This window comes from Pelobates fuscus, chromosome 1, assembly GCF_036172605.1.
Source record: "Pelobates fuscus isolate aPelFus1 chromosome 1, aPelFus1.pri, whole genome shotgun sequence".
NCBI lineage: Eukaryota > Metazoa > Chordata > Amphibia > Anura > Pelobatidae > Pelobates > Pelobates fuscus.
Genome location: NC_086317.1, coordinates 228,890,608 through 228,914,297, shown reverse-complemented (window position 1 = coordinate 228,914,297; position 23,690 = coordinate 228,890,608). Strand labels below are relative to the sequence as shown.

The window sequence follows — 23,690 nt, the reverse complement described above, 5'->3', positions numbered from 1 at the left end:
TTTATTTTTAGCTTCATTCCACCTTTCTGGGGGACAAATCCCTCTGTAAATCACTTACCCATTTATGGTGTTGCCTGTTATAAGGACTCAATTTTAACACTGCATCTGAAACCGTTGCTGCTCTGCAGAAACAGCAATGTTTTCATTGCAGTGTTAACCTGCCTCTAAAGGCTATATTCCAGAGAGCCACTAGAGGCGCTTCGGGAAAAAGTAAAACTCCACTAGTTCAATTATCTGATAGGTGCATCATCCGAGCATCGCACTTTGCTGCTCATGATGTGCACTAGCCTCCCAGTGCTTTCCTATTGGATTGGCTTAAATCATCAATCTCGATGTTCTCAGCCAAAGAGGCTGAGTGTAACTCCAGAGACCAATGCTGACAGGGAAAAAAGGTAAGTAAAACTCACCTTTTTTACCCTGGCAGCAGGGGCTCGGTCACCTAAATGGTGACTAGGGCACTACAGCATTAGAAATACACAATTGTATGTTCCTTTAAGTGTATTGTGGATTTTTAAGAACCATTTTTGATACTATGTTTTTCGGAATGGAAACCTGTATAAAGCTCACTTGCTCAAACCAATATATAGATTACTTGCTAAAACCAGAAAATAGACCTAGGCAGTCCCCCTGGAGGCAGCTGCCTGGATGGACATGTGACAGGCCGCAAGGGGACTGTCTGGGTTGTCAGACAGTCCTCCGAAGTGGAGCACGACCAATCGCTGCGCCAGGTAAGTGTTGCATTTTTTTTTTTTTAAAGAGATTCTATACATGTCAAACCAAATTAAATTACTTTTTGTTCTTTAAAAAATGGTAAGTAATAAATGTTAGTGCACTAAATGAGAAACATTGAAACTGAGGTTGAACACACACATAGCAAAAATGCAAAACAAACAAAGCTTGATCCTTAAGGACGTTAGTGCATTCTATGCCGTCCTTCACAAAGTGGGCTTAAATGCCTGTAGGGCAGCATAGAAGGCCCTGCAGGTATGGCATTTAACCCTTCTCATACCAGTTACAATGGATACCCAGGAAAGCGGCACCAGACTTTTTGATGAGCTGCTCTTTCAATGGACATTTAAATGTATACTTAAAGATCGTGATGTGAGCAAATTTAAATTCATGCCTCACACCATTAGCCCCAGGTATCAATGGATACACAAGGCTCCTGTTAGTTAGTTGGGGCCAGTTTTAGTGACTCCAGACTGACACTATGCTGTGCTGGAAGTCTGTGCTGTATAGAGCTTTAAATCTATGCATAAAACCACGGCTAAGTGATCTTGTGTGTTAGGGACTAGTTGCACCAGCAGCACAAGTGACTTTGGCAGCCTAGATTGCCAATGTCAGTTCTGTGCATAAAAAACACTACAGACAGACGTGAAAATCTTTTGCATAGCAAAATGGTCCAATCACAGTCTTCTCTATTGGACAGCATGTGGCTCCAGTAAAATTGTAAGGTGGTACGGAAGATCAGCACTGGAGCTTTGTCTGCCGCTAGATTCAAGGTAATTAAAACCTTTTATTTGCAGGTTCACTTTGGGGTCAGTATGGCATAGAATAGTCCCCCAACTTAAATGGGTTATAGTAACCCTTAAATGGGGTAAGGGGTTTAAAAGACACATTAAAGGGACACTATAGACACCCAAAACACTTGAGCTCATTGAAGTAGCCTGGGTGCAGTGCCCCTGTCAGTTTAACCCTGCAATGTAATTAATGCAGTTACTGAGAAACTGCAATAATTACATTGCAGGGTTAAAGAGAATCTCCAGTGCCAGGAAAACAATCCGTTTTCCTGGCACTGCAGGTTCCCTCTCCCTCCCACCCACCAATCCCCGGTTACTGAAGGGGTGAAAACTTACCTGAGGCAGCGGTGATGTCCCTCGTCGCTGTCTCCTCCTCCACGCCGCTCCTCCTCTGCATTGCGTCGGCCGGTGGGCGAGACTGATCCCGCCCACCGACCGAGGAGACCTAATGCGCATGCGCATTAGCGCTCCCCATAGGAAAGCATTGAAAAATTATTTAAATGCTTTCCTATGGGGAAATGAGCGACGCTGGAGGTCCTCACACAGCGTGAGGACATCCAGCGACGCTCTAGCACAGGTTTCCTGTGCTATATAGGAGGAAGTGACCTCTAGTGGCTGTCTAGTAGACAGCCACTAGAGGTGGAGTTAACCCTGCAATGTAATTATGGCAGTTTATAAAAAACTGCAATAATTACACTTGCAGGGTTAGGAGTAGTGGGAGTTGGCACCCAGACCACTCCAATGGGCAGAAGTGGTCTGGGTGCCTGGAGTGTCCCTTTAACACTCTCTACCAAACACCCACTCCAGGCTTGTTAGGCGACTTTTGATTGCCTAGCTAATGCTGGACATCCAGTGTCAGCTAAAACCCCATAGCAAAGCACTAAATCAATGCACATTTAGGTCCCTGACATCAGGTGACCTCGGGGTAGGTGGAGCAAAGGCGGAGCCTGACCCAGCTGGATTCAGGTAAATGTCAGAAGACTTTTTAACCCATTCTGTGCTTGAGGGGAGAGCGCGAGCAGGGGTGGGGTGGGGGAGAGCACTAATACACCAATTTGTTTTCCTAGCACTATAGTTTTCCGCTAAACATGCAAACTGAAGCCTTGTCACTAAGGGGTTAACGTATCCCTCCTTGTTGATTTGAAATATGATACAAATAATACATGGTTACTAATAAGATCTCTTTATCATATCTAATTATTAGATGTTAAAAACACAGTTAAGAAGTGACACATCTATCACTGTAGCACTAAATTTAACTAAAACTGTCACTTCCAAGAACTTTTAATATTTTGTTTACTTATCACTATATTTAGCAAATATATATTAGTGAGGCATAGGCATGCGCAGCCTATTGCATTAGGGTGTGCACCCCAAAGCACAAACACACACGCCACGTGTAAATATATATATATATATACAAAGGAGTAGCAGGCAGAGCTGGGCAGAGCTGAGCCAGCGCCTAGGGATCCAGGTAAGTGACAGGAGTTATCTCTTTAGGAACTCTCACTTTCTCTTTTTAGGAACTCTCACTTTCTTTCTTTTTAGTAACTCTCACTTTCTCTTTTTAGGAACTCTCACTTTCTCTCTTTTTAGTAACTCTCACTTTCTTTCTTTTTAGTAACTCACTTTCTCTATTTTTAGTAACTCACTCTCTCTTTTTAGTAACTCTCACTTTCTCTCTTTTTAGGAACTCTCGCTTTCTCTCTTTTTAGGAACTCTCGCTTTCTCTCTTTAGGAACTCTCGCTTTCTCTCTTTAGGAACTCTCGCTTTATCTCTTCTTAGTAGCTCTCACTTTTTCTCTCTTTAGTAACTCACTTTCTCTTTTTAGTAACTCGCTTTATCTCTTTTTTAGTAGCTCTCACTTTCTCTCTCTTTAGTAACTCTCACTTTCTTTCTCTCTAGTAACTGACCTCTCTCTTTCTTTCTAGTAACCTACAAATATACACCTTTTTATCTTTAATTGGGTGCCCCCATCTTAGCTCCCTGTCAATCATTGACATAAGCTCTGCATCTGGCAGTCAGAATAGAGAACATATACAGAGAAGAAGAGAAATAAAACACTGGGTGATTTATCAGAGTGTTCGGTTCTAAACAGCAGTCTGAAGTACTAAAAGGAGGCAGTCATTATGGAAAGCAGTGGAACCAGCAGGCACATTACATGATTCTTCCCATTTTACAATTTTCACATTTCTCTTTCTCATATGAAATGTGTGCCCTACCTACCTTGTTTGAACTGGACTATGATGTATTTGCCAAATATCTAAAGGATCACTATAGTTTCAGGAAAACAAACTCGTTTTAATCATGCTATATAATCCTAAGGTGTCCCCCTCCCTCAAGGCCTCCCTCCCGCTGGGCTGAAGGGGTTAAAACCACTTCAGCCACTTACCTTTATCCAGCGCCGGGCTCCCTTGTTGCTGGTGACCTCTCCTCCCCCTCCGACATCAGCTTCGAGTGGAGCCGAATGCGCGCACGCATTAAGAATGCCCATAGGAAAACATTTCTTATTGTAAATTCCAGAGCAACAACTAGTACCTTCAGTGTCCTTTCCTAGTGATTACACATTGAATGGCAATTAGGCAGGGAATCACGGTACTGCAGGAGAATAGCACTCACTTCAATTATTGTTACTAGGAAGGGACATGAATAGGGTCATTATTTTCAGATCGATTTGGTGTAGTTGGGTATATTGCTAAACACCTAGGGATTAGATATTATCAAAGGAAGACCCCAGGCAACATAATCACTACTTTCAGCAAAGAGGTGTATGCTCTTTCCTTAGGAGCTTTCTTTAGTAGTGCAGAGGTCAGCTAATAAGTTTACCTGTGCTCAGCCTGACTTTGCACAGTCAGAGAGCTCTCATTTAGAAACAGTGGATGTGGGGATCAGTGCCCCGCAGACCGCAGGTAAAAAGTCAAATTGCACACATAGTAGTGGTTATGGTGCTTGGAGTGTTCCTTTAACCCCTTAAGGACCAAACTTCTGGAATAAAAGGGAATCATGACATGTCACACATGTCATGTGTCTTTAAGGGGTTAAGAGGGTTTGGTTTTAGCTATATATTAGTGGTATCATATAGCAGTCCAGCAATTATTATGATTATCACCTTTATTTCACTATTGCTATCTTTCTTAAGAAAGTTGTGCTACCTGATATATATATTAACCAGGGTTGGCTACAATCTAACCAACTATAGGCATTGCAATTAGCCACATTGAACTTGGAGAATTCCTTATTAAAATACAAATGTGTCTGTGAATTTCAATTAGTTGCATTAAACTGGTGAATGGGTTATTTCTGGCTGGCTTTATATCAAATGTCAGAATATTATATTATGAGGAATTTATTTGTGGAGAATTTATTAGCTGATACAGGACTATATGATACTGCTACGGTATATATTAGTGGTCTACTTATACATATACCAATGAGCACTCTCTGCTCTCTGCTGTTTACCTCAATAATACTATTAATGGTGCCTCTGCAATCTTTTACATTGTAACACTCCATAATGTTCACTTATTCCAGTTCACAAGTCTGCATTTAATCAAACATTTATTTTGCTACATCACTTAAAGATAGAGTGTAAATAATAAAAATCCATGGCTCCATCTTTACTTGGGTCAATAATTCAGGATTGTGGTGCTGATGTAATGGTGCAGAAACATATTCTTGGCACATTAGGCTACATAATACCAGGTAAGCATTGCTTAAATACCAGACTACCTGAGAAGTACTGCTAACAATGTAAATTCATTTTACATCTACAGTCTAGCCATCTACTGATCACTACTTCCAGAAGGACAGTGTTCCATGTTATGAAGTAAACATTACCTCAAACTGGCTCCATGAACATGACAATGAATTTAGTGCATTCCAATGGACTCCTCAGTGAAGAGGGCCCATTCCAATATGGTAAATTTGGAATGTGGGAGATTAGTAGCATGTGCACTGCAGGGGTTAATTCTAACATAAACATTTCATGAATAAACATGAATAAAAATAATAATAAAACATGCAGGCTCAGATATGTTATGAAAAAGGCCCTGGTATTTTATTTAGTTTACAAAGCATAACAAACCATAACTTATTCACTTAAAAATTATATAACTCGTAACCAAACATCTCCGGTCTTTAAATCCCCAGAGGTTTAACACATGAATTACCAGAGTTCCGCCCTGTTAGCCAGAACTTAAACAAATATATAACCAAACTCAGCTAGTCCACCTCCCCTTTAAAATAAGCAGGTAACCTTAACTCCAATAAAAGACCACAACATAAAGTAAACAATTATAAGGAGGGCAGGGAACAGGTCCAATTCAATTTTTTTCTTGAACTTTTTTGGCGCCAGCTGTTACATTAGGGCGCCTTATATATTGCGGTTTTCCCACTTTACAGTGTCCTCGCGGACAAGCGCTCGAATCAGAGTGCTGTCCGTGCGGACCTCTTTACTACATGTCCACGAGGGCATCGCACAGACCATTGCCGATGTCCTCGCGACCTGCCAGCAGCGCGCACGGCAAATCCCTCCCACCACTAATCCCACAGCGCACATGTATACATGGTCGATTGACCATGTACTGTCTTGAATGTTCAACCAACAAATCTGCAGCAACTGCATAATGCTATCATGTTAACATAGACCAGAATCTCAGTTTATAGGATACTTACAGCACCTCACTGAATCTATGTCTTGAAGAATTTAAGCTGTTCTGCGGCAAAAAATCCTACCCACTATTAGAAAAATGCACCTAAAATGTGGCCAATGAGAGTATATAACAAGGATCTCAAAGTCTGTCTCCCCTTGATTTCATTACCCCTACTTATACCCTTTGTGTCACTAGACCTCACTCCCTCTAGCATGTAAGCTCATTGAGCAGGGTCTTCAACCCCTCTGTTCCTGTGTGTCCAGTTGTCTGGTTACAATTACGTGTCTGTGAGTCCACCGATTGTACAGCGCTACGGAATTTGCTGGCGCAATATAAATAGTAATATAATAATAATGTTTATTGCTTACAGCTCCCAGAATCTTTTTAATGCAATACACATAGAATCATGGGAGTTGTAGTTCAGTAAACTGAAATAGAATGTATTCAATAATCCGAAGGGTCATAGTTTGACATTCCAGGTATATACGTTGCTAATCTACATTAATAGCCTTCAAGTTCTATAAACATGCAACAACTTACCGTCAGGGGTTTTTAAATTAGCATCCATCTTCAGAATGGCAGTACAATGTCTTTGAAAAAAAATATAGCGTAGTAAAAATATCTTCTTAAAAAAAATGTCCCCTAGGACCATAGAAAATGTTCAGCTGGGAGAGGCTGCTGGCACCAAGTTGCAAATGAACGCAAAGATAGCATGTACTTGTAAAAAGCAAGAGTGTTTACAGAAACAGCTCTGTAGTCTGTGCTCTTCTGTCTCTAGTAACGTAAATTAAAAGAAACAGTTCTACTGTGAGTCCTCTATTAACCTCTCAGGTTCTATCGAGGGCCTCAAAGCATGGGACTGCTGCACTTCTTTTGCCGATAAAGCCTGAGTTGACAGAATGCTTTCTTCCCAGGAAAGCCAACACCCAATCAGGAAATAATATTCGGAAAGAGCAGTTTTATCATGACTGCAGCTAGTGAATATGTTCACCGAAATAAACCGTTTGTTATAGCTAACATCATTGCTATTCAGGATTAAATAAAATATTTATTTTCCCTTCGTATAGTGGCAGTACTTACAAGTGGGATGTTCCTTATGGTCTTGGACAAGAAGCTCCCCCTTCTTTGAATATTATAGCCGTGCTCCGCCTGCTGCCTCCATAAAACCTGCAAGCCAGATTCACATACCAGTTCTTCTTGTCCCGGCAACGGGACGGACAAGTTCCCCCAGTCCAGGTGGAGAAATGGTGCGGTCAGCACAGGCTGCTGATCAGGGAGGTGAGTGCCCTATAGCTCCCTGGGCGGGAACTGAGTGGCACAGTACTTCTGGTCTCGCGTTCCGGAATGCGACCGGGTACTTTCTTTTTGTGGCTTCTGCTGTGAGTTCCCTGGCGGTCCTCCTCAATGGCATTACGCATGCGCACAGCTGTGAACGCATGCCCGGGAGGCGTTGCGTTCCACCAAACACAGAATCATGCTACTGCACATGCGCGAAACTGTGTTTTGGCGCCAAATTTAAAATTTTGGCATAAAAAGCTGTGCAGAACCTTTTTGACCCCAAGGGTGGGTGTACAGTCCTGGTTCTACATGTCACTAGCCTTCCTACACGGACCTTAGGTGATTTGAGGTGAGATTTAACTCTTTAAACTCTCCTTTTATTCACCTATCATTATGCATGTTCCTATTTATATTTTTTATTTTATTTTATTTCTGGTGGTTCCACAGATCTGTCCAGTCCTATATCTCCGGATAAAACAGATAAAGATAAGATGTCAACATCTGTTCCCAAAAAAGCCACAAGCAAATCTAAGCACTTATGTTGTCTGGAATGTGCTGTACCTCTACCTGACAGATGTCGCAAAAAGACATGTAATCAGTGCTCTACAGAATTGCTAGAAAAAGCCAAGCAGACTGATATGGCATCCTTCCTGGGCTGGTTTCATGAAAATTTGTCCCAGACATTTGAATCTTTTAAAGATGCTGTGAAGAAAGAACCGACTATTCAAGAGAAGCTGCCTAAGAAATGTAGGAGAAATAGATCTCCTTCTTTGTCTGATATTTCTTCAGGAGAATGCTCTTTTTCTTCACCTTCTGATATTTCCAGCCTAGCTTCAAGTGTGGAAGAGGGCTTTCCACCAGAAGAGCTGAAGAAATGTATTAAAGAAGTGACGACAGCTGTACAAGAAACAGAACCTACCAAGGGTTAGGTTAAATGTTTCCCGATGTCACCTAAAATATTGGATCTCCTTCATAGAGAATGGAAGAATCCTGAAAGATGTGCATTTATTTGAAAACATTTTAAACTGCTGTTCAAGCTACAGTCTGAAGAAAAATGGGAAGATCTTCCTAAAGTGGATATTCAGATTGCCCAGCTGTCAAAGAAAACCACTATACCCATTGGCGAAGTCTCAGGACTTAAAGACCCAATGGACAAATGAGCCGAAACTTTGAGTAGAAGAATCTTCCAAGCCGCAGGCTACCAGTGCAGAGCCGAAATTGCAGGTTCAGCGGTTCTCAGGGCTCAGAGCGTTTGGCTACAAGCCCTGAAAGAGTCTCTTATGGGAAAATCAGATACCGATCCTTCCCATCTTATGTTCCTACTGAAATTATCCAATGAATTCCTTTCGGATACCACTGATGAGTTTCTTTGTTTATCAGCAAGAATTATGGGTTTGTCATCAGTGGCCAGAAGAGCGCTTTGGCTATGAACATGAACAGCTGATTCAGCTTCTAAGGCAGCCTTATGTGAATTACTTTTTGAGAGGAACAAACTTTTTGGAACTCCTTTGTAAGACATTATTAGACAGATGTCGGAAACAAAGAAAGCCCTACCTCTGGAATCAAGAACCCAGGGATATAAAAGATTTCAGTACAAGGGTCAGCGGTCCTTTCGTTACCAAGGGCGGTTTCGCAGGTCTCAAAAAACATGGTGGAAACAGCAGCCAGTGGTCTAGACAGGAATCCAACAGGCAAGACAAAAAGAGAAAGTTTTGACGCCAAAAGAGTGGGAGGACGCCTTCGGTTCTTCGCCCACGAATAAAAAAAGAGTACATCAAATGGGTGGATTATAAGAACAGTTTCAGAAGGTTACAGAATAAAGTTTTCTGCAAGACCACAACCATCCTTCCTACTGTCAAGCTATCCTTCAAGGAAAAAAACAGAGGCACTCCTAACAGAAGCTCTATTCTTTTAAGAAAAGATGTTGTAGAGAAGGTACCCAAACGTTGGGATTTTGCTCACGCCTGTTCCTGGTTTAAAAACCAGATGGATCCTTTTGGCCGATCCTGGACCTAAAACAAGTCAACACCTGCATACCGTACCAGAAGTTCTGTATGGAAAATATTCTGTCTGTAACGCACATTTTACAAAAAGGAGATTACATGGCAAAGTTAGATTTAAAAGATGCTTACCTCCATGTGCTGGTTTCAGAATCTTCCCAGAAGTTTCTCAGATTTGCGGTCCTAACAAGAAGGCGAAGAATTCTCCATTTCCAATTCAAGGCTCTACCCTTTGGCCTGTCCTCAGCTCCTCGGGTTTTTACGAAAATCCTGGCACCCATAGCAGCAGTTTTACATCTGATAGGTATCTCGATTGTTCCATACCTGGACGATTGGTTCTTGAAAGCCCAATTAAAAACAACTGCTAAAATATCATCTCAAGATTGCTATGAAGGTTTTAAAAGATCACGGTTGGCTCCTGAACCTATGAAAATCCAAGTTGACTCCGTCACTGAGTCTAGATTTCTTGGGTCTTCTGGTAGAATCACAGTCCCTGTCTCTTTTTCTACCAATAGAGAAACAAATGAGGATTTTAAAAGCAGTATCAAAGCTGCAGAAAAAACTAAGCTCAATCAGGGATGTTATGAGGTTACTAGGCCTCCTCACTTCTGCAATCCCGGCAGTGGCCTGGGCAAAGGCAGAATCAAAACCATTATAATGGGACATTCTTTCCCAATGGACACGAAAACAGGAAGATCTAGACTCTGCCTTTCACCTATCCGAAGTGGTGAAAAAGCAACTAAACTGGTGGAAAGACAGAAGCAACATTTCAAAAGGCCTATCGTTTGCACAAAAACTGTGGATTACGATAACCACAGATGCTTCCCAGACTGGTTGGGGCGCCCATATAGGTTCTCAGTTCCATCAAGGTCTTTGGAACAGGGAAGAGGCATGCGCTTCCTCAAATTTCAGGCAGTTAAAAGCGGTATGGAAGGCGCTGGTATCCTTCAGTTCAGTCATCACCAATCAGACAGTGAGGATTCAGTCGGACAATGCCACTACAGTGGCTTATTTAAATCACCAAGAAGGCACAAGGGTAAAAGCTCTACAAGATCTCTGCTACCATATAATGTCTTGGGCCCATGCGAATCTTCTCGCACTCTCAGCTACCCATATCAGAGGGTCTCTAAACGTTATTGCAGACGACCTCAGCAGAAATCATTGGTCTCAGGCAGACTGAGCACTATCAAACCAAGTTTTCTTGGAGCTGATTTCCCGCTTCGGCAGGCCAGAGATAGACTTGTTGGCCACAAGGAGAAACATAAAAGTACAGAGATTTGCTTCTCTCCAAGCAGGAGATTACCCAGATGTCCTAGACGGTCAATCGATCCCTTGGAACTTCGACATGGCTTATGTTTTCCCTCCTATCGCTCTTATACCACGTATTGTTCAGTAGATAAGATGGGAGAAGGCAAGAATTTTAGCAGTCCTGCCCTTCTGGCCGAACAGGAGTTGGTTTTCAGAAGTAGAAAACATGACCATCTCACGTTGGCCTCTCCCAATCTCTGCCACCATACTAGAGAATGTGACTCTTCCCGTAGAAACCCTGGAAATGTTTCACCTGATGGCATGGTTGCTGCAAGGATGATCCTTCACGTTTTGTTGTCTTCTGTCCGCTTGTCCACTTCGAAGATCTATTTCAGGGTTTGGATGAAGTTCAGAACCTGGTGTTCCCTTTGAGGTTCGGATCCTGCCAAAGCATCAGTCCCGGAAATTCTTTCTTTTTTGCAGGATGGGTTTGAAGCCGGCCTAGGGGTCTCTATGCTCAAAGGCCAGATTTCAGCTCTAAGTCACTTCCTGGTTCGTGACATTGCCGCAAACATGCTTGTACGAAGTTTTATTAAGTCCATACGGTTGAAGAGGCCTCCCAAGTTAGTACCTTTCCCTACCTGGGATTTGTCTCTGGTGCTTCAAGCCCTTTGTGAACCACTGTTTGAACCATTACTTCAGGTCCCCATCAAGCTGCTTACCTTCAAGATGGCTTTCCTGGTGGCTATCACCTCCGCTAGGAGAATAGGTGAGATCCGAGCTCTATCTTCTTCTCCGGAGTTCACCATATTTCAGCAAGAAAAAGTGGTCCTGCACCCCAGGTCTTCTTTTTTGCCTAAGGTTATCTCAAGTGCTGCGATTAACCAACCTATTTTTCTGCCGGCCTTTTGTCAATCTCCTACATCGGATCTGGAAAGAAAGTGGCATCTCCTGGATGTTAGAAGATCCCTGAAGATCTACCTTCAGAAGACTCAGGGGTTTAGATCCTCAGATCATCGCTTTGTCTACTTTCAAAGCAAATACAAGGGTTGTGCTGTCTCCGGACCCTCTTTGGCCAGATGGCTGACAAATACCATCAGGTTGGCTTATCACTCCAAAGGGATTCCTCTTAGATTCCCATTAAAGGCTCATTCCACTAGGGCTATGGCGACCTCCTGGGCTGAAAGAGCAGCAGCATCACTGAAGACATCTGCAAAGCGGCTACTGGGTCTTCATTACATACCTTTATCAAGCATTATAGGCTGGACATATTCCCATCATCTGAGGCTGCTTTTGGGCGTAAGTTGCTGCAAGCTGTGGCCTGCTGAGTCCCCACCCTTTGTTTTGTTGCAGGGATCTTGCTATATCCCACTTGTAAGTACTGCCACTATACGAAGGGAAAAACAGTAATTTTACTTACCGTATATTCCTTTTTTCTTAGTATAGTAACAGTACTGGCTTTCCCTCCTCTTTCATATGGATTAAATGAATTTGCATTATTCAGTCTCCGTTTGGTTCTTTTGTATTACTGGTATGTGAATCTGGCTTGCAGATTTTATGGAGGCAGCAGGCGGAGCACAGCTATAATATTCAAAGAAGGGGGAGCTTCTTGTCCAAGACCATAAGGAACATCCCACTTGTAAGTACTGCCACTATACTAAGAAAAATAATTTACGGTAAGTAAAATTACTGTTTTTTTCTCTTTTTTTTTCAAGTGCAGAACCACTGCTTGTTGAAGAAAATAGTTGCGGATGTTAAAAATATTTTTTTTAAAAACTACCTTTTGGTTTATTCACTAAATTCTGAATTGTGTTAATCTGAAATCCAAATAGCCAATGCATAAACCTAATAATTCCTTCAATTCCCTTTTCAATTCCCCACAAACCTTAGTGAACGAATGACCAATAATCACTGTAATCAAGTTATTTTTGAAGTTGTTTTAAATACAAATGCTTTCATATTTTTCTAAATTATATCAAAATTAAATATACATAAGCTATACATCATGATTTCATCTGCAAACCCAACAACATCATGCTACTTTTTGACCATTGAAAATGGTAAGAGGTAAGTAAAAGTAAATATCCAAACGTAATGTTTGTTCAATAGACATTTGTAGAAAGGGAATAGCAGAATAAATGTAAACCTCTCTTTTCGCATTGGTATAATAAGGCCACGTAGGAGGCCATTACAAAAATATGAGATAAAATAATACAAAAAGGATTTACATATAGGTGTATACAACGTCTAACAGGTAACAAATGTTGTGAGTACAAAGGTATAAAGGTATTCAAAAATAGATGTACGCAATAAAACTACTGTAATTATTTCCTGTAGAGAAATTAATGCATTTGTCCTTATATAACCCTAGTTCCAGAAAAGTCCCAAAAGGTACTTGTGGTTATATTATAGACAACACTAATGCTTTCTTCTGAGTTTTAGCTCCTGCTGTCAACCATGAAGTGTCATCATTAGTGATGTCGCGAACATAAAATTTTCCGTTCGCAAACGCGAACGCGAACTTCCGCAAATGTTTGCGAACGGGCGAACCGGGCGAACCGGGCGAACCGCCATAGACTTCAATAGGCAGGCGAATTTTAAAACCCACAGGGACTCTTTCTGGCCACAATAGTGATGGAAAAGTTGTTTCAAGGGGACTAACACCTGGACTGTGGCATGCCGGAGGGGGATCCATGGCAAAACTCCCATGGAAAATTACATAGTTGATGCAGAGTCTGGTTTTAATCCATAAAGGGCATAAATCACCTAACATTCCTAAATTGTTTGGAATAACATGCTTTAAAACATCAGGTATGATGTTGTATCGATCAGGTAGTGTAAGGGTTACGCCCGCTTCACAGTGACAGACCAAACTCCCCGTTTAACGCACCGCAAACAACCGCAAACAGTCCATTTGCACAACCGCAAACTCCCCATTTGCACAAGGTTGGATACCAAGCTAGCCATGTCCCGTTCCTTGTCCTCACTGATGTCATTGAAGGTCTCTTCCTCCACCCAGCCACGTACAACACCAAGGGTCCCCGAAAGGTGACAACAAGCCCCCTGTATTTTTTTTTTAAATGTACACTACTGTTACACCAGATATGAGTTGCACTGGTGTGACACTGTGCCCTGGCAGGCCCTGAAACGCACACGTGTGAAGGAAACTGACTGCTATTATTTCACAGTCAAATTTCTAGGTTTTTTTTTAATGTACACTACTGTTACACCAGATATGAGTTGCACTGGTGTGACACTGTGCCCTGGCAGGCCCTGAAACGCACACGTGTGAAGGAAACTGACTGCTATTATATTACAGTCAAAAAAGTTTTTTGTTTTTTTTAAATGCAAGCTATTGTGACACCAGATATGAGTGGTGGCACTGGGCAAGTGGGCACAGTATACGCTGTGAGCCTGACACACACACTGGCAGGCAAGCAGGCAACTGCAATTAGATTACACAGGGAAAAAAAAGCAGACTGATGTTCTAGCCCTAAAAAGGGCTTTTTGGGGTGCCGTCCTTACAGCAGAGATCAGATGAGTCCTTCAGGACTGTAGTGGACACTGAATACACTAGCCTAGCTATTGATTTCCCTATTAAATCAGCAGCAGCTACACTGTCCCTCCTCTCACTAAGAATGCAGCTTCCGGGGGGCGGGGCCTAGCTGTCATGGAGGAAAGACGCAATTCGTGTGAGCTCCCTCAATATCTCACTTTAAGCAGCTATCAACAAGCGAATTTCCCCCCAGAAGGGGATGACCCAGCAATGTTGCTCCTACCTGACCGACCCGACATGCTTAATAGCGGTCAGCAACTCGACAGAGTCTTACTTACCTCCGTGTGGCAAGTGTGGCCTGGTGCTCACCGGGCGGGAGAGGCGGACGATCTCCCGATCCTGGGATGCCCAGGAGCAGCTACTTCCCGGCAGGAGCTCCGTTACCCCTCCCTCGGACCGGTGGGGGTTATCCCGGTCCACCCCTGAGAGGCTGTCTGGAGCTAATGGACGCACAGAGCACAGCCGCCCAGGCTGAGATACTCATCTGCGACTCTCCCAATATGGCGGCAGCCGCGTGTCCTCCTGGTACCAGCAAAGCATGGCAGGATATTGAGTCTAAGCTGGACAGACTTTAATCAATTTTGGAAGCAAATAACAAGCAGGAAGCCCCAACAAGCTCCACCACAGCCCCAACAAGCTCCACCACAGCTAAGCGAAGCAGTCCCCATTAAAATCCACCAACGCAAAAGGCGTCGAAGACGGGACCGGAGGCACAAACAGAAATGCAGAGCCTGCCCCATGTCAAGCACTCGCCTCCACCTTAAGCCACCACCGGGACAGATCCGACCACCCGACAAAACAAGCTTCCACCACCTCAAGCCGCGAACCCGCCACTCAGCCAGAGACTTGCCTTTGTTGTTCCAGGTATCAGGGACTCCCAGGGTCTGCACCTGGCGCCCAGAAGGGATCGGATGAGCACAAGCAGTAAACAGCAGCCTGCCAAGCATGTCCCACTATAGCCGATCCTCCACACCATGCCTTTGATCACATGAACTGCTCTCTGCACATTAACTAATTGTAAAGTAGCAAGCGTTTAAACATGTCATTATTTCACCTCCTAAAGAGTTTGTCGTAGTTCCTTACATGCCTTTACCTTAACCGTTCATGTATTATGTTATTCACTAGTCTCATCTCATGGGGCGACTCACACTTGATTTATAACTAGTGGTGGAGCTGCTGATATAAATACACAGTTGATAACGTGCAACAGAGGCGGCTCTAGACTTTATGAGGCCTTAGGCGAAACTCAAACATGAGGCCCCACTAACAAAAAAGTGTCACATATACACATTGATGCACAGTTTACCTGTGTATGTGCCTGAGAGTGTGTCTGACAGAGAGTATCCTTGTGTGTGATAATGTATGTCTCTGTGAGCATGTTTGCGTTTTTGTCTGAGACTGAAGTGTGCTGTGTGTATGGCGGGTGATGGTGTGAGGGGGGTGATGGTGAGAGGGAAAGGGGGGTGATGGTGAGAGGGAAAGGGGGGTGATGGTGAGAGGGAAAGGGGGGTGATGGAGAGTGGGAGAGCGGGGTGATGGTGAGAGTGAGCAGGGATGATGTGAGAAGGAGGGGGGTGATGTGAGAAGGAGGGGGGTGATGTGAGAAGGAGGGGGGTTGATGTGAGAGTGAGGGGGGGTTGATGTGAGAGTGAGGGGGGGTTGATGTGAGAGTGAGGGGGGGTTGATGTGAGAGTGAGGGGGGGTTGATGTGAGAGTGAGGGGGGTTGATGTGAGGGGGGGTTGATGTGAGAGTGAGGGGGGGTTGATGTGAGAGTGAGGGGGGGTTGATGTGAGATTGAGGGGGGTGATGTGAGAGTGAGGGGGGGTGATGTGTTGTGAGAAGGAGGGGGGTTGATGGTGAGGGTGGTGAGGGGGTGAGGCTGAGGGTGGTGAGGGGGTGAGGCTGAGGGTGATGAGGGGTGAGGCTGAGGGGGGTGGGGGATGATGCTGAGGATGGTGAGGGGGTGATGCTGCGGGTGGTTGGGGTGGGGGGTGATGGTGAGGGTGGTGAGGGGGGTTATGCTGAGGGTGGTGATGCTGAGGGTGGTGAGGGAGGGTGATGCTGAGGGTGGTGAGGGAGGGTGATGCTGAGGGTGGTGAGGGAGGGTGATGCTGAGGGTAGTGGGGTGGTGAGGCTGAGGGTGGTAGTGAGGCTGAGGGTGCTGAGGCTTAGGGTGGTGGGGGGTGCTGAGGCTGAGGGTGGTGGGGGGTGGTGAGGCTGAGGGTGGTGAGGGGGTGAGGCTGAGGGTGGTGAGGGGGTGAGGCTGAGGGTGGTGGGGAGGGTGGGGAGGCTGGGGGTATTGGGGAGGGTGGGGAGGCTGAGGGTGGTGGGGGTGGTGAGGCTGAGGGTGGTTGGGGGTGCTGAGGCTGAGGGTGGTGGGGGTGGTGGTGGTGGTGAGGCTGGCTGAGGGTGGTAGGGAGGGTGATGAGGCTGAGGGTGGTGGGGAGGGTGGTAGGGAGGCTGAGTGTGGTGGGGGTGAGAGAGCCTACCTTTAGTCCCTGGTGGTCCAGTGGGCTCCCTGGTGGTCCGGTGGCCACTGCTCCCGGTCTGCAGCTCTGCAGAGATGCAGACAATGTAATCTCGCGAGACCATCAGAGCGTCGCCATGGTAACCCGCGGCAACGCTCTGATTGGCCGGTTTTCGCGAGACACATGGTCTGCAGCTCTGCTCATGGTCTGCAGCTGTCTGCAGTGGCTGGCCGGGCAGCCAGGAGGGGCCTCGCACCCGGCGGCATACCGGGCAAGCCGCCGGGCCCCCTCCGGGTGTCAGGTCCTCGGTCAGTGACCGAGGACCTGACAGTATGCCCACAGGTGGTTTAGGTGGCCGCGAGGCCCCAGCCAGCGCAAGGCCTTAGGCGGCCGCCTAAACCACCTAATTAGAGAGCCGCCTCTGACGTGCAAGCTACACCCTAAACATGACAGCCATCTTTCACAACAATGTACTGCTATATACTCATACCCTCAGTGCAACTAGCCATGATATACGCACGTTCAGCCTAGCATGCTCAAATATAACACACTTCTGTCTAAAAAAAAAAATGCAGCTTCAGAATTAATCTAAATTGTATGCTGTATAGGAGGTGGGAGGGTCTGGGAGGGAGGGTCTGCTGCTGATTGGCTGCAATGTGTCTGCTGACTGTGAGGTACAGGGTCAAAGTTTACTCAATGATGACGAATAGGGGGCGGACTGAACATCACATATGTTCGCCATCCGTGGCGAACACGAACAAGCTATGTTCGCCAGGAACTATTCGCCAGCGAACCGTTCGGGACATCACTAGTCATCATACCTCAAAAAATTAGGAGGTATGTAATCAGAACGCGAGGGCCTTTAAGGATGCGTCACCAGTGTCCTGTCTGGGAAGTGGGCGTGCCCCCCACTAAAAGGGCATGTCATCTTGGCATGCTTAACAGCCAGCCTGCTGGAGGCCTTCAACCTACAGGACCAAGCAAAGAGTTCTGCTGAATCGCCTTCTGCATGGTCCTAGTGCCAACACCAGGGAACCAAAACGGGATGGCGGGGCTGTCCTTCCAAAAGGACAGTTTAGAGCCCTGTGTGATGGCCTTATAAATCTTCTTATATGTATAGTTGTATAGTAATCCAGGTTTCTTTATTTAACACATCTGTTTCTGGGTATGATAAAAAAAGAACCCAGACTGAAGCAATTTCCAATAAAACCATTCCATTCATATTTTTCCATGAATCAAAAAACTGTTACTACATATATTATATTTATATCCTTAAAGGGTTACTCCAAGCACCATGACAACTTCAGTGATTTGAAGTGGTCATGACGGTAGGAGTCTAGATGTTCAGTGATTCTGAGATATTGTAATTTTGTGCTGGGGCTAGTTGCACCTACAGAACTCTGTTCTGCTTAATGTCAATTCTGTGCATTTTTAACGTCTGTCGTCAGCTTTTACTGCACACTACCGACAGACCTGCTAAGGGAAGCACGCTGCACGCTACCGACAGAGTGCCTGCTAGGGGAAGGTAGCTCTCCCCTGCCAGGCACCTTCCCTGTGGGCACTACCTCCCTCCATTGCAAGCAGTAGTTTTTTTTTCAAAACCGTGCCTCCTTTCGCCTTCCCCAATCAATCCCCTTGTTGGCCAGGAGCTAGCAATTGGTGCAATCACCAGAAACATCCTGACATTAGGACTCTTTTGGCCGCTATTTTTAACATCTGTATCAGTCTTACAGTAAAGATCCTTTTGCACTGCTGTAGACAAAATCTCCTTCTATCAAGTCACAAAGGATGACCTCTTATGCTATGTAGTGTACTGTTAATGAACAGGTTACCAAACATCTGTATCTACTAACTGGAAATTATTACTGGAAATATTTGTATATGATACCTGTAAATTATTTCAATGTATTTTTTCTAGCATTTCTCCATATCTGATCTCTTCCAATTCCCTTGTCAATTTTGTAGCCCACATTTGCACATAAACCCATTTAAAATAAAATTCCCAAGAACATAATTTTCATCTAAGCAAGTTATATGAGGTTTATATGTGATATGTATAACACGAGAGAATATTGAATGCCATCAGGGCTCACAAAGGTTATCTGGAAACATGTTTTAACTGATTTTAGGTAGATCAACAGAAGCTATAGCTCGCTACAAAATTATATATGATGGTTGTGACAAACTGAGCCTCGTCACATGTTCTTGGAGGGGCCTGCTGGCCAGTCTCTTACCAAACGACTATGGGCCCTTTAAAAAACTATGTGAACAGACTTGGTTCGTGGGATTTTATATTTGGTTCGGGAACTGAACAGTCGCATGAACCGGAGACCACCCTGGAGCTTGTTAAGCCTAATTGCTACTTTGTAGCAATTTCCACCACAGTGTTCTAAGTGTTCGACTGGGTGGCCACAATTCCTATGGACGACCACGAGGTGGCGGCCATCTTGTTCCCGCGAACGCAGGCAGCATTGTTTGGGCATGAATCTCATGGAACTGAAAACGGACACAGAAACTCCCGAACACTGATGGACTTCCAGCATCGCTGAAGTGTCTACAACACTTAGAAAGGCACTGTTCGGTGGAAACGTTCACACGAACAAGGGGATCAAGCTCCAGGGTAAGATTATTGATTCTGTTCGGTAGTTTGTTCGTTTTTAAACTACCGAACCAGACCGACCGCAAGCCCTGATTCTCTGGAACTGCTTTGGGCATGGGACCATATGGGCGGGCGGGCGGTCAAATTATGACTTCCAGAAAATTCCTGAACCCCTGAACTGATCTGGGTGATTTTTGGATATGTTGGTCACCCAGATCAGGGCTATCAGGGGTAACTTTTGTGGGGATTTTTTGTGTTTTAAGGTATTTTTAGGGTTTTGTAAAAATGTGCGTTTTCTGTGCCTGGAGATAATTGAGTTTAATACAGTCTTGACTCAATTATCTCCCAGGCATAGGGGAGGGATTTACCTATTTTGTATGGGAGTGTCCTGGACCTGAGAGCCAATACAATTGTGTATATGTTTTTACTGTAGTCTACTCTTAGGTCCAGGGGGGAGTGCCCCTTGCATGGGAACCTGCATATAAGGCCAGTTGTGGCTGCCATTAAACAGATACGTTTTACCCATCATGAAGTCTAGGCCTATGTTTGGGAGATTGGAGAGCTATATTCACTCTGGGGATTGCTATAATCACTATACTCCCTTGGATCACAACGATTACGCTTGTAAAAGCAGCCTGCTTTGCTCTCTGGACTAGGAGAGGTTTACCAACTGGATGCTGAATCCTGGTCTTGGGTCCAGGGTGGGTGGAGGACAGCAAGGCCCCAACCAAGTGGCGGCGGCTTGTGGGTTTACGGTGGTTATGGTGTCACATGCGGTGTGCCAGGCGGACTGTCAGAATGGTGCATAAACAATTGATGACAGCGCCACTTTATTAATCTATAGATAATAAATATTAAGGGACTAAGACAAAAAAAGTTATTTGCAACAAGTAAGAATATTAGAATTCACAAAGTAGTCAAACACCTAAGGTCTTGTTGGAGATAGTTTGTTCCCTTCTCTGCTGTTTGTGGCCCACAATTTGAAAGCTTGTTTTCTGCTGTGTGGATAAACCTAGGGATCTGTGAATCTGCATTCCAACAGAAGCTGTGACAGGGCCTCTTGAGATTTATAAGCAATTCCTTTTCTAGAGCTTGGGAAAAACTTAATAAAATGCATTTTTTTCATCCCTTTGCCTGTTCTTCTAAAAATAGGCTGGACTCTTTGTTCGGAAGTTAACTCATTTTTTGCTCAGCATTTCTTTTGAGAAAACCCATGTTTCTATTTACTGCAATGTTTTTAAGAAAACTAGATTTCTGTAAAAAAATATTCAAAATAAATGAATCCTGTAAATGGTGTGATATGTTTTATTATATTAGAGTTTATTTATTAAATAATGTATTTAAATGAATTGAAAAAAGGGGATTACATTTTTAATGAAAATAGCAAATTGGCAAAATTCTCAAACTCTGCTATTTTTACTTACATTTTCAAATTCACTTCTCTGTAGCTCCTTGTTCACTGAATAACCCCCTAAATGATCTGACATCTGTCACAACACATGAGCCATCAATGCAACTGTGAGACACATTGTCTTTCTTAAGCTTTGTGAATATAGACACTACACCTACAACTTGCACTATAGCAGGACTTGACAAATTTGCTTAGAATCTAGAAGCCAGATAAAAAAAAATAGAAGTCAGATTTTTTTTTAAACTAACAAAGCTTTATTTTCAACAACAAAAATAAAACATTTAAAGGGATACTATAGTAACTACAACCACTACAGCTTAATGTAGTGGGTCTGGTGTCTACAGCCTGTACCTTCAGGCTTTTCAATGTTAACAATACCTTTTCAGAGATCATAAAGATTGATTATGTCAGCCATGGAGGCAGGGCCACCCACGGCAAGACTGGCACAATGTGGGAAAAAGGTGAGTAAAAACACATTTCCCATGAGATCAGAGGGGGGACACTGACTCACTTACAGACAGACAAACACACACACATGGACAGAGAGACACACACTGATTTGACACACACACACATACTCACTGACAGAGAAACACACACACACACACACACTGACTGAAGTCCAACTAGCCTCCATACCTTTGGGAGAGCTGGAGTGGATGCAGTGGGGATCCATTGTGGCTGAAATCTCCAAGCTCTTCTTGCTCTGCTCCCTCCCACATTGTTTAGTGATGCTGGGGCTGAGTGACATCAAACCTGGCTCCTGGCAGGGCGCGCAAGGGAGCAGATTAAGCAGAGCAGGAAGATTACAGCTCCCTCGCCTCCTGGCTCCATTCTGAATTTCATTAACCAAACATTATTGGGGGAAAAAAACTAAACAAGCCAAAATAGCCCATCAGTGTGCTGCAATACAAAAACAGCTATAATGCTGCCTAAATGCCTAGCCTAATGGCATTAAAATATCAGACATTTTTTTTGCAGTGCTATTTCTGATTTGGCAAAATGAACCAAAAATAGAAAGTTAAAGTCATTTTAAGTTGAAAAAATCAGATTTATTTTTAAAGCATAACATTTTTGGAGAGTCTCTGGAAGCCATTTAAGCAGTAAGTATTGCAGTTACAAATTAAATGACAGCGCACACAAAATACACTAATAATCTTATAAAGCTACTTAATTAGCCTATCTAAGAAGACAAAATATAGGGAATCGGGATTCAGTTCCACCATATGGCCATATTGTGTTAAACCCACCACTACTTCACAGTACCCCAATATCGGTGGGTCCTACACTAAATTCAAATGTGGGAGACAAATAAATAGTGCTAAATAAGCTAAAGTGTGTTAATTTAATCTATTGTGACCTTATAAGATTATTAGTGTATTTTTATGTGTGCGCCGTAATTTAATTTGTATCATGTATGAATATTGGTCACTGCGGCATCACCATTCATGTAGAATGCATTTTTCGGGTGAGCTCCCAATCCTTTATGTCTTTGTTATGCAAGTTTGGAATCCAGACCATTTTCTCTTTGGGATTAAAGGGACACTGTAGGCACCCAAACCACTTCAGCTCATTGAAGTGGTCTGGGTGCTGTGTCCCTTTTGCACCTAGTGCTGGAATGTTAAAGGATCACTATAGTGTCAGGAAAACAAACTAATTTCCCTGACACTATATCATCCTTAGGACCCCCTCCATCCACAGGGCCCCCCTCCCTTGGTGCTGAAGGGGTAAAGAGCCTCCCTCGGCGCTAGTGACCTCTCCCCCCGCCAAAATGTTTACATTGCAGCACTAACTCTGCCCTCAGTGGCTGTCAGAGGACCTGTAAAATTATTGTGTTCTTTCTATAAACTATATAAAAATAAACCTACAAACTGTAAATTGATGATTTCAGGCTAATATTAAGTGCTAATGGCTACTAGCACAAGACGCATCACTAATCGTAACCACCAGTCTCTATGGTAAATGAAGCAGGATATGAAGCATTTTCTTTCTATGTACACTTGAGAAAAACCAGCAACTTTTAAACTGGTGATTCCAAATTGGTGTTAAAGGCTAGTGGCTACTAACTGTAGGCACAGCATTAACCATAACCAACAATCTCAAAGGCTATCTTCCACTCAATGTTTGTGTGAGTCCTACTGTGACAGTAGCTTGAAAAAAGGAACTTTTTAATTTTTTTTACTGAACGACACTCTCACCCCCCCATTTTTTTTCTTTCTACAAATACTAACAACAACAGCAACAAACGTTTAAAAACTGTTAAATCGTGCTGGAAGCCAGTTGCAATTAAGTGCAAGTGGCTACCAGCTGTACACTAACCTAAACACTAACAATAGTTACATGTGGTTATGACACAATTACCATTTCCTTTTTGTCTTGTTAAACTTAACAATGGGTAAAGCACAAGTTGTACTTTTGGCAAAAGTGGAGAATATTCTGGCAAAAAAAGAAACAGTCCTACAAACCAACCTGCCTTTTACACTGGCCTGAACTCTTGATATATTGTGTATGCCATGATAGAAGAGGATTTTCCTTAGCCTACATCATGAAGCAGGTTAAAAGTTTCTGAGGTTGACTTCTCAAAGTCACTTTTGTTACCTTCTAGAGAAAAGTTGACTCTTTGCAGAAATTCCTGGGTGTGGGAACCAAATGGAAGCTTCAGTTCAAGGTCAGTATCAGCAGACTTAATCTTCACAATGATGTCAGAACCTATGTTTAGGTGGAAACATTCAATAAGAAGAAAGCCAATTGGAAGACACGATATACATGTAGAAATGTGTTCTATTGTAAACATATGCATCATAGAAGATGGATAGGCAGGCAGGAGTTATTGATAGTTATTGACAGTCTACTGTACAATTTACATGTGTTTATTTAAAGTTAAGATATTTGGGGCACCTCTCAATAATAGGTTGATATTGAGGGTACAGCTATTTACAGCATTAGAAATGATATA

At 43.6% G+C, this 23,690-nt stretch overlaps 1 protein-coding gene across 3 annotated transcripts in view; it reads right to left on the bottom strand.

Annotated features, from left to right (window-relative positions):
- INPP5B (inositol polyphosphate-5-phosphatase B) overlaps positions 1–23,690 on the bottom strand; it is a 152,090-nt gene that overhangs the window by 104,751 nt on the left and 23,649 nt on the right. For all 3 annotated transcript variants that reach the window (XM_063454994.1, XM_063455003.1, XM_063455013.1), the window contains one exon: positions 23,333–23,443. In XM_063454994.1, the coding sequence (XP_063311064.1) occupies positions 23,333–23,443 (111 nt within the window). The remainder of the gene's footprint in view (positions 1–23,332; positions 23,444–23,690) is intronic.